The 12,537-nt window shown below is 52.0% G+C and overlaps 1 protein-coding gene across 5 annotated transcripts in view; it reads right to left on the reverse strand.

Moving 5' to 3' along the window:
- Nucleotides 1–36: 36 nt before the first annotated feature.
- SAMD4B (sterile alpha motif domain containing 4B) overlaps nt 37–12,537 on the reverse strand; it is a 36,629-nt gene continuing 24,128 nt past the window's right edge. For all 5 annotated transcript variants that reach the window (XM_070450900.1, XM_020889093.2, XM_070450902.1 and 2 more), the window contains 10 exons: nt 8,357–8,596; nt 7,685–7,794; nt 7,443–7,529; nt 6,364–6,706; nt 5,542–5,627; nt 4,934–5,052; nt 4,160–4,358; nt 3,843–3,966; nt 2,456–2,539; nt 37–2,245 (listed from right to left, as the gene is read on the reverse strand). In XM_070450900.1, coding sequence (XP_070307001.1) covers nt 2,217–2,245; nt 2,456–2,539; nt 3,843–3,966; nt 4,160–4,358; nt 4,934–5,052; nt 5,542–5,627; nt 6,364–6,706; nt 7,443–7,529; nt 7,685–7,794; nt 8,357–8,596 — 1,421 coding nt within the window. In that variant the 3' untranslated portion in view covers nt 37–2,216. The remainder of the gene's footprint in view (nt 2,246–2,455; nt 2,540–3,842; nt 3,967–4,159; nt 4,359–4,933; nt 5,053–5,541; nt 5,628–6,363; nt 6,707–7,442; nt 7,530–7,684; nt 7,795–8,356; nt 8,597–12,537) is intronic.

A 12,537-nucleotide genomic window follows, 5' to 3' on the forward strand; every position in this document is an offset into this window, starting at 1 on the left:
GTTTTTTCAGGAAATATAGCATAACAAAGATCAGAATCCTTTTCATTTGTTTGTTCTTTTTTTTTTTTTTTCCAAAATAAGCCCAGACCATTAAACAAGTGAAACTCCAACAAATAAGTCTTCTCCAACAGCGAGAAAAACTGTACAGTTACTCAAAGCTGATTCTGCCAGTGGGGCTGGGAATAGAAGGAAGGGTGAAATCATGGTGGAGGGAACGGGGGCTGGGGAGGGGCAGGAGTAGGTCAGGATCCTGCCCATCAGAGTGGGGCCGCCTGCGTCCTGCACACTCTGCTGACAGGTGGGGGGAAGGGGGCAGCTCTTGCCTCCCATTACGTGGGGGGTGTCCCTCACCACCTCCCAGTGCCAGGCAGACCCAGCTCACCCTGATGGGTAGTGAACAAGACAGGACTGGCTGGGAGGAGGTGAGGGTCTCTTAAGAGGGACACCCTGCTGATTCCAAAAATCGAGGTGGCCCCTGTCCATCCCACTTCCCCGGGCTAGGAGGAGGATTGGAGAAGCCCTGGGAGTTGGAGGGGAATGAGCAAAGGCACAGAAACATGGAGGGGCCGGGATGGGGGACTTGCATAGGTTGATGAGTGTGCAAGAGGTACATAAATAAACCTGACACCCCACCCAGCCCGGCACTGGGAGAGGAGGTAGGGACCTGGAGCAGGTCCCCAGGGCCACCCCACCCCCTGGCTTCCTCCCCCACCCTGGGTCAGAGTTGAGGGAGGTCCAGACCAGGAGGGCAGAGGCAAGAAGGTCCGGGGAATGGGTGAGTGCAGGGAGGGTGGTGGTTTTAAATTTTTTTTTTTGGTTTTTTGTTTTTTCCCAACATTTTGTATCTTTAATAACATACACAATGGTTACCAGCCATATTCATAACAAAAGTTATTCATAAAATGTATCTAAAAATAACATTTTTTCCTTTTCGGTGTGAAAAGCTTGAGAATGTCCCAGTGAGGGGGGAGTTGAGGGGATGGGGTTGGAAGAGGAGACCCTGGCTTCCCCACAGCCTGAACCCCCAAATTCCCTCCCTCCAACTGGGCCCCAGCACAACGCCTCAGTAGGAACAGAGATTGGTATGACTCTGGGGCTGGGACGAACCTCTGGGTTATGATATATAGTGTTCCACTTAAGTGAGGTCATGACAGAAATGAGGGGGTGGGGTGGGGGAAGGGTAAAAGAAAAGGGGATAGGGGTGGGGAAGGAAACCAAAAACCAACCCCTTTCCCTTATTCTTTACCCCCAAGTCTTTCAGCAGCCAGACTTGGGAGTGGAGAAGAATTTGTGTTGGCGGGGGTAGGAGACGTTAAGGCAACAGACTTCCTGACCTCACTGGCTGCCCTGGCTCCCAGCCTTCAACCTCTGCATCTGCGGAGCCAGGGCTAGGGGTGGGGTGGGGAAGGGCTAGGGGGTGTGGAGGAGGGGGCTCTGCCCTCTCCCCTCATAAAATTCAGGCTCCCCCTGCCACTTTCTTGGCTCAGAGAGAGGCCTGAGGATTCTAAAAATGAGAGGGAATGATCAGAGAGAAAAACCGTTAAGAACTATATAAATATGTATCTTAAATAGACCTAAGAAATTAATTGCAGAGAATCTCTGATAAACAGGGCAAAAGGAGGTGAGTGAGAGGAGGGTGGCTCCTGTCCTTGGGGAATGATGGGAATGGGGAAGAAGAAGGTATAAGGAGGTGAGGGAGAGAGAGATAGGCAGACACGCTCCTCTCCTCACCCGCCTTTATCTCCTCAGCTCCTCTCAAATAACATTCAGGAGAGCAGATTATCTACCCCACTCATCTCTCCCCAAATGTCAGATGGTTCTGAGCAGGCCCCACAAGAGAGTGGGTTAGTGAGTCTGGGGAGACTTTTTCCTTGGGAGGGGCATGTGGCCGGCAGTCTAGAGGAGGCAGGGGTGGGACAGGGCCAGGTTGGGGGTGAATTGGGGAAGGAGGGGGCAGGCAGGCTGGCCAGTCCCTGCCCCCTTTATCCTGGCTGCCCCCTACCTCCCTGGGCCTCAGCAGAGATCCCTCGACGGGCCTGGGAGTGAGCAAGGCGTGTGCCAATGTTAAACAAAAGTTAAGAGGGTGAGAGAGTAGAAAAATATTAGAATGTATAGCTGAGCCAGCCCACCCTCTCGCTGTCGCAGAGAAGCCCGTTGGGGGTTGGCCCCCGCCCGCCGCCCAGGGAGCCTATGGGTGCGCTGGGCTGTGGGTCCCGTCAGATGGTGGAGGTTTTGTCTGTCCCATCTGTGGTAAGAAAGGGAGGAAGGGAGGAAGATCAGGAGCTGGCGGGAGGCCCAAGAAAAGGTGCTCAGGTAGCCTGTCATCCCAGTCAGGCCCTCCCTGGAGTCCGGCCTCCCCTAGGGACCCCTCAGGATGACTCTGAGTTGCTCAGTTCAGAGGTGGAGACGCTGCTGGGTAGGTGGGAGCTGGGTCAGGGAAAGAGGAAATGCTCACCACCCAAGGCGTGTTCTGTCATGCTCAGACACAGAGACTCCAGAGTGGGATTGATCTCCAGGTCAGGCCCAGGGACCGGGCAGTCTGGGTGGGAGAGAGGAGAACGGAAGCAGTAAGGACTGGACTAGGGTGAAGGGTAGAGTCACAAAGACAGACGCTGGTGTGAGGGAGAGGCTGAGGGGGATGAGAAGGAAAGGAGAGGCAAGAAACAGAGACACAGAGCCTTTACACACTTGTTACTGGGCAGACCTAACACCACTCACTGCTTAAAAGCCTTTCTGGGCTCCTCATTGATTCTAGAGGAACTCTCAGCTTTCTACCTGGGTTCAGAAGACCCTGCTCTTTCACCTTCCAGCCTCACCTCTCATGATGTCTCCCATAAATCCACAAGCCATGTCAGATCATCTAATTGTCTCTCCTTAATTAAAAAAAAAAAAAAAAAAAAAGTTGACCTTGGGCAAGGTGAACCTTGCTCTGAGATTCAGAGTTCTGAATCTCAGATTCAGATTCATGACTAATAAGATGGGAATATCAGTGCTTTCACATGTGCAGCTTGGAGGATTTGACTGAACAGTGCAGGAAGGGTGTCTGACACATAGCCTACTGGTGAAAAGAACTGGTCTCATTTTTCACTCCTGCAATTCAACCATCCAGTCATTTGATAGCGTTTACAGATGCCTACCATGTGCCAAGCCCTGTGCAGGATAAACAGGACAAGTGGGGTCTCCTGCCTCTCACATAATCTCATAAAAGAATTCTCTGTGACATAAAGAGTCTGGGGTCACAAGCAAATCTAAGCTCTCTCTAGAGGCAGCCCTTTCCAGACCAGCCTTCTCTGCTTCTGCAGCCTCAGTGCCGAGCAGCAAGACTGGCACAGGGGAGTCACCCCTGACTTGCTGAGCAAGGCAGGGCTAGCGCATCTCTAATCTCCCTTTTGCCTACTTTGCCCTCCTTCTGATCTCCCATCTCTAGGCTGATCTGTAAGCAGAGGGAAGACAGCCCTTAGGGTAGAACCTGTTCAAAGAGACGAAGTCTACAGGTTCTTGCTTGGTCACCTGGCTTCTGAAAAAAACACTAGTGGACTGATAACCAGGACTCCTTTCTACAGAAACCTGGCCACTGTGTCTCATCCCCTCCATTCCTTTCAAACTGAGTACTTAACAATTCTTGAAAAAGATGCAGACAGACACCGGTATGAGCACTGAGATTATGACACGGAGAAGAGAGAGAGATGGGGGTGGGTGGGGGTAAGGAGTGAGAGAAGAGGGGGAGAGGGAGAGAGAGAGAACAGACGTATGCAAGGGACAGTGTGTATAATACCCAGAAGAGAAAAGAAAGGCCAGCTGAGGGCAGTGCTGAGGCAGAGTCCTGAGGGCGGGCACCTTACCTGGAGGGAACATGAGAATGGCCTGGGGTGACGAGTGGACCGGGAGCGAGTGGGTGCGCTGCACAGAGCTGCGGCTCTGGCTGGGCATGCTGTTGCTGCCTCCAGGGTTGGCGAACCACAGGTTCTGCATGGGGCACAGGAAGACAGAGAGCAGTGGGTGGGTAGGGAAAAGACCCAGGCCCAGGAGTGGCGGAGTTGGCAGAGTCCCCTCCCCACTTAGCTGGGCCCACCTGGACACAAACATATGGAGACACACATCACAGGCACCACCACCCCAACCCCAGAAGTGCCAGGCTCTTTGCTTCCAGCTGGCTCACCTGTCGGCCCTGGCCCCCAAGGCTGGGGCTGGTGAGGGCGTGTCGAGGGGAGATGCCCCCAATGCCCGAAGGGCTCAGAAGGCCCATCCTGCCAGGCGGAAGGGCCCGGGGAGGCATTGGGAACTGCCGCTGGGTCCGCCGGGCCACCCCCATCCCCACAGAACCAGCTATGGGGAGTGAGTTCGAGCCAAACGCCCAGCTGTGAGAGAGCAGAAGGCAGGGTATCAGTTTAGGTGTATGGGGCCCATCTGTTTACCTATTCCTCTCACCCTCCACAACCCCTGTGGCAGGAAAGAACATAGACCTGCATGAGCAGGGATTCCCTGTCCAAGTCCTTGCACTGTAATTCTGTCTCCTTCTGCCCCAAGGGGACTCCTAAGATGAAGATGGGGAGAGTCCAAAGGGTTCCTCAAGTCCACTCACAGCAGTTCTAACTTCAGTTCTCAAGTGTGATGTTTCTGTTGTTTGTTTAGGGAGAGAAGGGACTTCAGAGCCCTCTGCACACAGGTGAGGAGAACAAGGGACAGACAAGGGGCCAGCTACCGAGATGGGTAATGATTCTGCTAGCTCAGCGCTCTATTCTAATGGAAAATCAGGCACCACCTGATTTTCTAATGGGAAAGTCCTCACTGAGTGACTTATATAAGGCCACTCAGTTACTGAATGAGGACAATTGGACTCCCAGCCCAGGATGCAATCACCCCTCTAAGCACTATCTGTCAACCAACAGGGGCCTACGAAAGGAAGGTCCCTGTGCCCTGGCCGCCCTCCTACCCCTTCTGCTGCCTGTAGTTCTGCATCTCTAGTGCAGCTTTGCGAGGGAAGGTCCGGAGGAGCTTCAGCACTTGCTGTTTCCAGGACAGCAGTCGTTTCTTCTGTGTCTCCGTGAAAGCCTAGAATTAGGGGGGTGAAAGAGATGTGTGTGCTTCTTTCAGATCTGCCTTCTATCCATTTGCTCAAGTATTAACAACTGCCTCTCCTGTGCTGGGCAACGCTGGGACAAAGAGGTGACCTGTGCTCACACAGCTTACAATTTAGCTGGGGAGATGATACATGCGAAATTGTAACTGTGATAAATGCTGTGAGGAAGCAGCACAGGAGGCACAAGAAACCTGATGTTATGAGGGGCTGGTGAAGGCATCCCTGTTTTACTGAAAGCTGAGGGATCAGCAGGTGGGAGGGAGACTTACTCCCTAGAGAAGAATTAGGTACTAAGGCTCTCAGAATGGGAGCTCAGGGCATCCACTGAACCCAACACTGGAAGGATGAGGAGAGGTGGGCAGGAGTCAGTTAGGCGAGGCCTTGCTGGACACATAAGGAGTGTTGGTCTGAGAGGACGGGGGCAGCCTTTCCATTCCTGAGAGCCCTAGGGAAGGCCTCACCTCATGAGACAGGCACTTTTCGATGAGCTGGAGGTAACTGGTGATGTTCTCCTCGTCTGGTCGGGACACCAGCAGCTGGGTGCACACTTGGGGACATGGAAAAAGGCAGGAGGTTAGCCCCCAGAATGTCCTCTGCCATGTTCCAGCTCCCCTGGCCCCAGCTGGGTGGCAGAGAAGATGGGTCAGGAAACTCATGCTGGATGAGTACTAGCTATGTGCCAAGCATTGCACCTGGCTTATTACGAGGCTATATAAAGGGTCCACCGTACTGCCTGGTATATGGCAGATATGAAGTCAATGATACTTTTTCTCCTTTTAAGTCTTATGATAGTCTCATCAATGGAGGGAGTTTTAGCCTGACGAGTCTGAGGCTCAGAGAGGTTGAGTCACTTGCCTCAGGTCACACAGCTAAAAGAATTCAGACCCAAGTGTAAACCTGCCTACGCTGTGCTGCCTTAGGAAAAGGTGAGCCCATTAAGAGCATCAGGATACCCATCCCGTGGACTTCAGTGCCCTCTGAAAGAACCAATGGATCCGCCTTATCTGTTTACTCTTTGCTGTATGCAGTTTCCACTGACATAATATCCCATCTTCTGCTTAGGCTGTCTTCTGAGGGTAAGGGCTGTCTCCCATCATCAGCCTGGACATGCCGGAGGGAAGGGGCCTTGTCATCCTAGTCTTAGTCCCTTTTCTTTAGTGCTCTAGTCCCCAGGGTGCTTTGAAAAGTTCTGCTCCCATCATTTAAACTGGATTTGACCCCTGATGCCTGGTTCACTTGGTACCTTGGCCCAGAACCTCCTGCTGGGCCCTGGGTGGTCTCACCTTTGCCCATCACCCGTGTAAACTGGCTGGGGATGTCTCCGTCAGCGACGGGAGCTGGGGCTGGCTCACTGCCATCAGTGGGAGCCGGAGCTGGTGGAGGGGGGTAGCTCTCTGCAGCTGGAGGGTCATTGGTCTCACTGCCCTTGTCTGTGCCAGGGTGAGCCAGGGGAGGCTCAGGACCTGGCAGTGGTGGCTCCCCCCGGGCCCCATCCTTGGCAGTAGAGGTGGTGGCGGCGGTGGCGGCCACGGTGGCCTGGAGGACACTGTAGGCCTTGATGGGGGTGATGATGATCTGCTGCAGCTCCTGCAGAGCATTTCGCAGATTTCCGCCTTCCAGCACATCCTGAGTGGGAAAGACACAGCCTGGGTCACAGGCCAATCCCTACAGCTCTGCAGAATGACTATGCATATGGGGTCAAACAGTCCCTGCAAAGAACTGGCGGGACCCTGGGTTCCACCACAGAGAAGGCAGGTAAAGGTGCTGTTAGAGTGTACATACACACACATTTATACACACATATTCCCTCTTCCCCACTTCAAGGTGGAGTCCCATGGAGATGTGGAGAAGGTGGGCTAATGCTGGGGTCTTAGGGTCCCACTGAGGATGGTACCAGATTCAAACCCACAGATTTGGACTAAGACACTGAAGGGAGCAAAAACCAGAAGGCAAGTGGCAGGGAAAGAGGAAAAGGGATTCAAATCAAGGCAGATATGTAAGGACAGGGCGCAGATAAGACACAACCAACTGGAAAGAGAGATTGTGTGCACAGGGAGACACTCTGCTCTACCAGAAAGAGCTGTTAGAGATGGAAAAGTGAAATGAAGAGAAGGGGTTGAGTCAACAAATAAGATTCCGGAGACACAGACCAGGACAGACAGGGAGGAGAGCCTCTGAGCTTAGCCACAGCAAGTGATCCCTGTGATCTGACTTGCACTTGGTTCCCAGAGCCTGGATCCCTCGGGTTGAGGAGATCCCGAGGTGGGGGGCCACATGGGCAGCAAGGCTGACCCAGAGCCCTCAGCCATTAGCACCACTGGGCAGTCAGTTGACCTTGGAGATGGGGATACCAGGTCCTTACCTTCTCCAGGGATTTGAGGACGCTCTGCCTTTCGCGCAGCTTCTGGATGCTCAGGGCTATCTTGTGGCGGGCACCTTTGGTGACATTCTGTGGAGAGGGCAGAGGGGACAGGAAGCTGGAAATGGGAGGTTAAGGTACTCAAGGTGCCCCAACAAGACCCAAAGAGAGGAGGCTTGGACTGCAAGGGTCATGTCAAAATGGTACTGCCCTCAACCATGCCCTGATGGTCCCCTCAGCTTCACCTGAGACTCCAAGTGCTGTTCAGTCAGTGTCATCATCTCTTCATAGCTCATCTGTGAGAAGAGGGCTGCGTACTTGTGCAAGCGGAGGCTCTTGAGCCACGAGGGCACGTCTGTGAAAAGAAGGGAGGGCATAAGGCCAAGAATCTGGCTCTGGTGACAGTTGTGAGGAAGGACCAGGCAGCAATCATAGGCAGCCTTAAAAGCTGTAAGACATTGGAAGGAGGTAGGGAGAAGCCCAGGATCCATATGCTACTTTTCTTCTGCCCAGCCAGACCCTTCCAGGTGGCCTTCCCTGGTCAGGACACCCTATCCTTCTGAGCTGCTGGGTTGGACGTGTCCTAGGATAACCTCTGATGTCCTTAGAAGTATTCCTGGGACCTCTGTTCCATCAGTTACCTCTAGGTCCTGGCTTTCTTAGTCAGACTGGGCTGCCTGAGCACAGGGGCTTTTCCCTAATCAGACTGGGACTTGAGGGGGTCTCTCTGCTCAGTCTTGAGCCCTTACAGCAGGGACTGTCCACTTTCCTCAGACCTGTATCTCCTTCTCAGGGTGGGGGGGCGGGAAGAGGAAGAATTGGGTGGGGAAGGGTGGCAGCTCCAAGCTCTCTTCTGTCTTTGTAAGCTCTGCACAAGCCTCCTGAGGAGGTCCTAGTGCTAGTCTCCCCAACTGTACCTTTCATGCCACTGCCGTCCTCCTGGAAAGTGTTCCGGCTGGAGCCCTGCTCCTCCGTCTGTTCACTGCCAGAGGAGGCCACGCTGCTCTGGGGTGAGAGGGGTGCGTGGTCGGGCGTGGTGAAAGCAGCCCGGGCCCCAAGCTCCTCTGGACTCGGCCACTCACCAGGGGCCTGGGGGCTTGTGGGGATGAGCGACATGGAGCGCTTCAGCGAGCTGGGGTGGATTTGGCAGGGGAGACCTGGCCAGAGTGGGAGAGAGACAAGAGGTCAGGACTGGGAATCTGACCACAGGAGACCATGTTCCCCTGGTCAGTGCCATGGATGGCAGCTCAGCCCCAGAACCCAACAAGGGGAAAGGACCCTAGGGTATGAGGGGAACTACCTACCAGCTACTGTTAGTTCCCTCATTCCCCTACCTACCCAACCATCAGCAAGCTGTCAGCCACTTCTCTGAACTGCTCCACTTTCTCTGCTAGCACCCTGGGCTAAGTCACTGGAGTCCCTAGCTGGAATTGCCATCACAGCCTCCTCACAAAATTTCTTGCCTTCATCTTCACCCCCTATGGTCTATTCAACTCACAACAGCCACACTGATCTTCCTTTAAATGCAAATCTGACCCACTCAGTCCCTGATTAAATCCTACCTGTAGCTTCCCTCTACAAGAAGAATAAAATTCAAACCCTCCTCCCAACACCTATAAGGCCCTGCAGGACCTTGGCCCTGCTCATCTCTGAGGTCTCATCTCTCATAACTCATCCCCCTCTGGTTCAAGCTTTTCCAGCCTTTGCCACACCCCTGCCCCCAATTTGTTCCTGGAACAGTGGAGCTTGTTCTAGTCTCAGGACTTCTGAGCTTGCTCCTCCTCCTTGTTCTCCTGATCTTGGCAGCTGGCTCCTCCAGGACTCCTCTCAAAAAAGCATCACTCCTTCTGAGGCTTTCCCTGAACCCTCAGTCAGAAGTAGCTCCTCCTCACCAATCCCCTATCATATTACTATGTCCTGTCTTTCTTACAGCACCGATCACAACTTGAAATGACCTTATCTAATTATCTGTTCACTTGTTTATAACTGTACCCCCCTGCTTCCAGACCTGTGACAACAGGGGCCCTTCTTGTCTTAAACATTATTAATTAAACTCAGTAATTACAGGGAGGTTTCTACTAGAGGAGGTTCTGCACAATTATGTGTAAAGTAAGTGAATGAGGTACATAAACTGCTTCCTCAACATCTATTATTGGGCTTCAACACCTCCCAAAAGATGTTTCCTTGTTCTGAGCCCAAACCAGGGTGAATCCAGGCCCTCATTCACAGGATGTTTCATATCCTCCATCCATCCCATTCCTGGGATAGGAAAAGGGATTCAATTTGATTTTTAACCATTCTAAGGACAAGGCAGGTTCCCACGAGCTTCCAGACCTTTACGCATGCTACTCCCTTCCCCCAGCTCACCAGTCACCCACCATTAACTGCCAGCCAATTTGGCTTTCACTCCTCGCTCAAGTGTCTCCTCTTCTGCGACTGTCTCCTCTGTGTGCCCTGGGCCCCTGTGCTACTAGCTCAAGTCCAGCCCTCCTGTCCCTTCCCTAGGCTGCCTCCCAGTCGAATCTGGGCTTGTGTAGGATGGCAGTAAGCCTGCCCAACCATTTCTGCATCCCCAAGACAGGCCAAGACACAGGAATGCCTGAAAATTCACTGACTCCAAAAGGAGGGCACCCATCAACCTTAGAGTGCTAAGGGGGCCTCTGAGCTTGACACAGGAAATCTAGAAGTACCCCAAGTCAAAAATGAAAAGAAAACAAAGCCAAAAAGCATCACACAGGGTAGGTGAGAACATCAAGGCCTAGGAAACAGAAGTCCTTCACCCCAGTTCCTACAAAGAGTTAGGAGGCAGAGACAGAAGAACCCTAGCCTCATTTCTGATGGAATGGCTGGGTTTCCTGTGAGTGCCTCACTGACACCCAGATTCAGGACACCCAGCCTGGTACAGGGTCCCAAAGCACCTTCCCTCATCTGTGACAGTTATCTACGCTCCTAGCCAGGAAGTCACCTGAGGGAGAGGGCAGTGCACTGACCCCACCCATGAAGGCTACCCTCCACCCATCTGTGACCTCTGGGGTCCTCTGCATGGGGCTCCTCCAAAGCCTCTAGACTCATAAAAGATGTCACCCTCTGGGCGCGGGGGGCTGGAGGACCCTTAACACAGGCCTTTTTTTTTTTACTTGTCCTGGTGCCCCTGGCTTCCTCCTTTCTCCCCTCTCAGCCAAGAAGGGGGCAGGCGAGGCTGAGAGGACAGGAAATTATCCTGATTGGAACGATTGTGCAGTTCCTGAGAAGCCCTGCTTGGCCCCGCACTAGGGTGGAGGCTGGCCACAGCATGAGAACTATAAAAACAGGAATGCTGGCCAGATATCCAGGGCCTCGCACTCTCCAAGAAACCCTGGTCTGTCCTTGGCAGAACCCCAAACCCACCCTGCCTGCCCTTACAGGCCAATCTTTGCTCCCCACTCAAAAATATTTTAATGACTTCCTGTTTCCTGCAATTGCCTGAAATTGAAAAGCTTCATCTTATCCTTCAAGTCCCCCTGTCCTTGCCCCCAGATGTGATCCTAACATACTGAGATCTGAGAGTCAAGACAGACCTGAGTTCAAATTCTGGCTCTGCCACCTATTAACTTCACGATCCTGGGCAAGTCACTTCATTTCCTCCTCTGTTCCCACTTTCATGTGAAGTCTTTGGTACAGGGGCAGGCCCATGGTAAACATGAGTATTTGCTACGGCTATTACTCATTTAAATCCCTGCACCTCTCCATCCTTGCCAGACCTGTCTACATACTGTCCCCTCCAATTTGACATCCCTGTACCTTCAATCTATGCTATGCCCTCTACCTGGAATGTCCAGTTTCTCTTCTGGTTCAAATCCCCGATCCAATACTGTTCCAGCTTGATCTTTTAAAGTTACTGCAAGTATAGGCACCCTGCATGGGTGACCCCTCCCCTTGATGAGCATCTTCGGGAGGGCCACTTTTAGGTGGGGGCAGTGTAGCACAGTAATAAAGAACATGAGCTATGGAGCCAGACTGCTTGGATTTAAATTCTGGCTACACCACCTTGGGCAAGTGACTTTCCTGTGACTCAGCCAATGAATTTTTAAGTATAAAGTTCTCAGAACAGCTCCTGGCAGACTAAATGTTGAATATATTTTAGCTAGAATTGTCATTATTAATATACCCTCCCAATTTGGACACAGAAACTGTCACGCTCTGAGACTGGAAAAAAAGGTCCAAGACACCTTGGGTTGCTAGAGCTCCCGGAAATGCCCCTCTATCCCTCTATCTTCCCTGATTCTTGCCAACACTTGGGAGAGAAGCAGGTGACCAGGATATCCATATTCAACTGGGGAAGAAAGAGGCTCAGGGGTAACTGGTATGTACCAGGTGCCATACAGCTCAGTACCAAAGATCCAAGATTCACCCTACCACTGGCACAGGTAACATTTTTATTGTCATCCTCACCTGGCCTGCTTTAACCAGGGCTTGCAAAAGGCAGCCGGCATCTTGAAGTTAAATCTTGGCAACTTCTTGCCTTGAGTCAGGTCATGTGACCGTCACCTCATCAATCCTTGGAAATGTCGATCTCTTTTACCCGGTTCATTTCAACTAACATTTTAAAAACTAACTAGAAAGCAACTATACTCTAACAAAAATTAAAAAAACAAAAAACAAAAACCTCATTGGAATACCAGTCCCTCCTGCTCACCCCAGCCTCTGGAGGTGCTCACTAGGAGAGTCATTTTGAGACCACTTAGTTGGAGGATAGCATAGTGGTCAGAAGCAAGCACTGGTATCAGGCTGCCTGGGTCTAAACCTTGGCCAGCTTCACTACTTGCTTTGTGACCTTGAATACAAGACTTTATCTCTTTGAGTCTCAGTGCCTTCATCTGCAGAATGGGGCTAATGATATTGTTGTGATGATGATTAAAGGAGATCATGCCTGCAAAATGCTTTTAAAAATAGAGTACCTAGCACAGTCAATGCTAAACAATGTTACCTACTATTACTAATGGCTTGCAGTATGAGTTACATCTTATATGGACAGGCTTACAAACATAACACTTCTCAGAAATGAGTCTGGTAAGTTGGAACCAGATACAAAAATCCAGAATGCCTGAGCTAGAAAGAA

Source organism: Odocoileus virginianus, chromosome 20 (assembly GCF_023699985.2).
Source record: "Odocoileus virginianus isolate 20LAN1187 ecotype Illinois chromosome 20, Ovbor_1.2, whole genome shotgun sequence".
NCBI classification, from domain to species: Eukaryota; Metazoa; Chordata; class Mammalia; order Artiodactyla; family Cervidae; genus Odocoileus; species Odocoileus virginianus.